The sequence below is a fragment of the Myotis davidii genome, unplaced genomic scaffold, assembly GCF_000327345.1.
Source record: "Myotis davidii unplaced genomic scaffold, ASM32734v1 scaffold800, whole genome shotgun sequence".
NCBI lineage: Eukaryota > Metazoa > Chordata > Mammalia > Chiroptera > Vespertilionidae > Myotis > Myotis davidii.
In genome coordinates, this window is record NW_006292343.1 from 217,861 (window position 1) to 219,341 (window position 1,481).

General features: G+C 63.0%; 1 protein-coding gene across 1 annotated transcript in view; it reads right to left on the reverse strand.

The window, feature by feature from the left end:
* The window catches only part of ZNF503 (zinc finger protein 503), a 2,650-nt gene extending 1,175 nt beyond the window's left edge, over positions 1-1,475 (reverse strand). Inside the window, exons 1-2 of the mRNA XM_015565366.1 lie at positions 941-1,475; positions 1-182 (exon numbers count right to left, since the gene is read on the reverse strand). Of these exons, the coding sequence (XP_015420852.1) occupies positions 1-182; positions 941-1,240 (482 nt within the window). The 5' untranslated portion in view covers positions 1,241-1,475. The remainder of the gene's footprint in view (positions 183-940) is intronic.
* Between the last annotated feature and the right edge of the window lie 6 nt (positions 1,476-1,481).

Genomic DNA, 1,481 nt, shown 5'->3' on the forward strand with positions numbered 1-1,481 from the left:
ATGTCACTCAGCTTGAGGGGCCCCGACTTTCCGTCCTTGTCACTCCCGGCGCCGCCGGCACCGCCCGCGCCGCCCCCATTGGAGGCGACCGAGGAGAGTTTGGAGGAGGGCGAGGGGTCGGGCTTCCCGATCTGCGAGCAGGTCTGCGCCAACAGTGCCAGCGGGCTCTTCTTAGCATCCAGCTGCGGGGTCATTCGTGGGTGGTGGTGGGGGCACAAAAAGAAACAAGGGGAGATCCTTTAGAACCCTGGCTTCTAGGATTCCAACGCCCCCACCCCCACCCCTCCGCCGCCGCAAAGATCCTCCCAGCCCCGAGGCGCAATTCTAGGCGGCACCCCTACACACACACACACACACACACACACACACACACACACACACACAGGCTGAAAAAACTCATGTGAGGAGAAAGGTAGCAGACTCCTCTCTCCCCCAAACTGGATCTTACATGTCCTTGCTAAGCGCTAAACTGGATTTTAAAAAAACTCACAAAATGTTTTGGTTTCTGACTCCTAGACCCAGAACTGTACACCCCCCGCCCCCGCCATCCCATCCCTATTCTTCAGAGTTAAGGGTTCAGGAGGTTTCCGCCTGAGAAGCTGTGTACCAGCTTCTGGGGAACCCGAGGACTGCGACTTGGGAACCGTTTTTTCGGGCTCCGTCCGCCTTCTGGGCAGAAAGTGGGCCTGGGTCGGGCTAGGCGCTTTTATACCAAAGGGAAGAACAAGTTTTGGTTGCCTTGCCCCCTAACATTCACACCCCAGCGTACCTCCCCCCACCTTTCCGCCCTAGTTTTAAGGTGCGGGAGCACTATCCTCTCTTCCCACCGGGAGCTGAATCACTTCGACCCCCACCCCCACCCCCAGATCCCAAGAGAAATTCCGTGAAGCGAAAGCCAGGGTGGTACCATCCCAGCACCATCCAGGGAGAGAGTCCTTACCTCGATGGGGCTGACGGGAGTGGAAGGCAGGGGCTGCAGATACTCGGGGTGCAAAATGTGGCCAGTCCGTGAGGTCAGCATCTTCAGCACCTTGATGGGCAGTCGGTTAGCCTGGCGGAGAGGGTCAGAAGGGGGCACGGCGTGCACAAAAGGCTTGGTGCAGCCGGCCGGGGACGAGCCTGGGCCGGGGCCGCAGCTATTTCCAGAGAGCGCGCTGGTCCAGGCAGGGTCCGCACCGCCGCCGCCGCCGCCGCTTTGCTTACTGCTTCTTAGGGCAGAAAGCGAGGGCGCTGTGCTCATGACCCACCCGCGCGCATGGGAGCAGCGGGGGGAGGGCTCCCGGAGGCGCGGGGCGGGCTCGGGGCTGCGCGCTCGCCCGGGGAGCAGGAGCAGCAGAAGGAGGAGGAGCTGGCGCCGCGGCCACCAGCGCCCGGCGCGCCTTCTCCGCTGCTGGAGCCAGAAGCGAATAATCCTGGGTGGCTCGCAGCGGGGCCGTGGCCGACCGGGCAGAGCCGGCCCGACTGCGGGGCTGCGGGGTGGC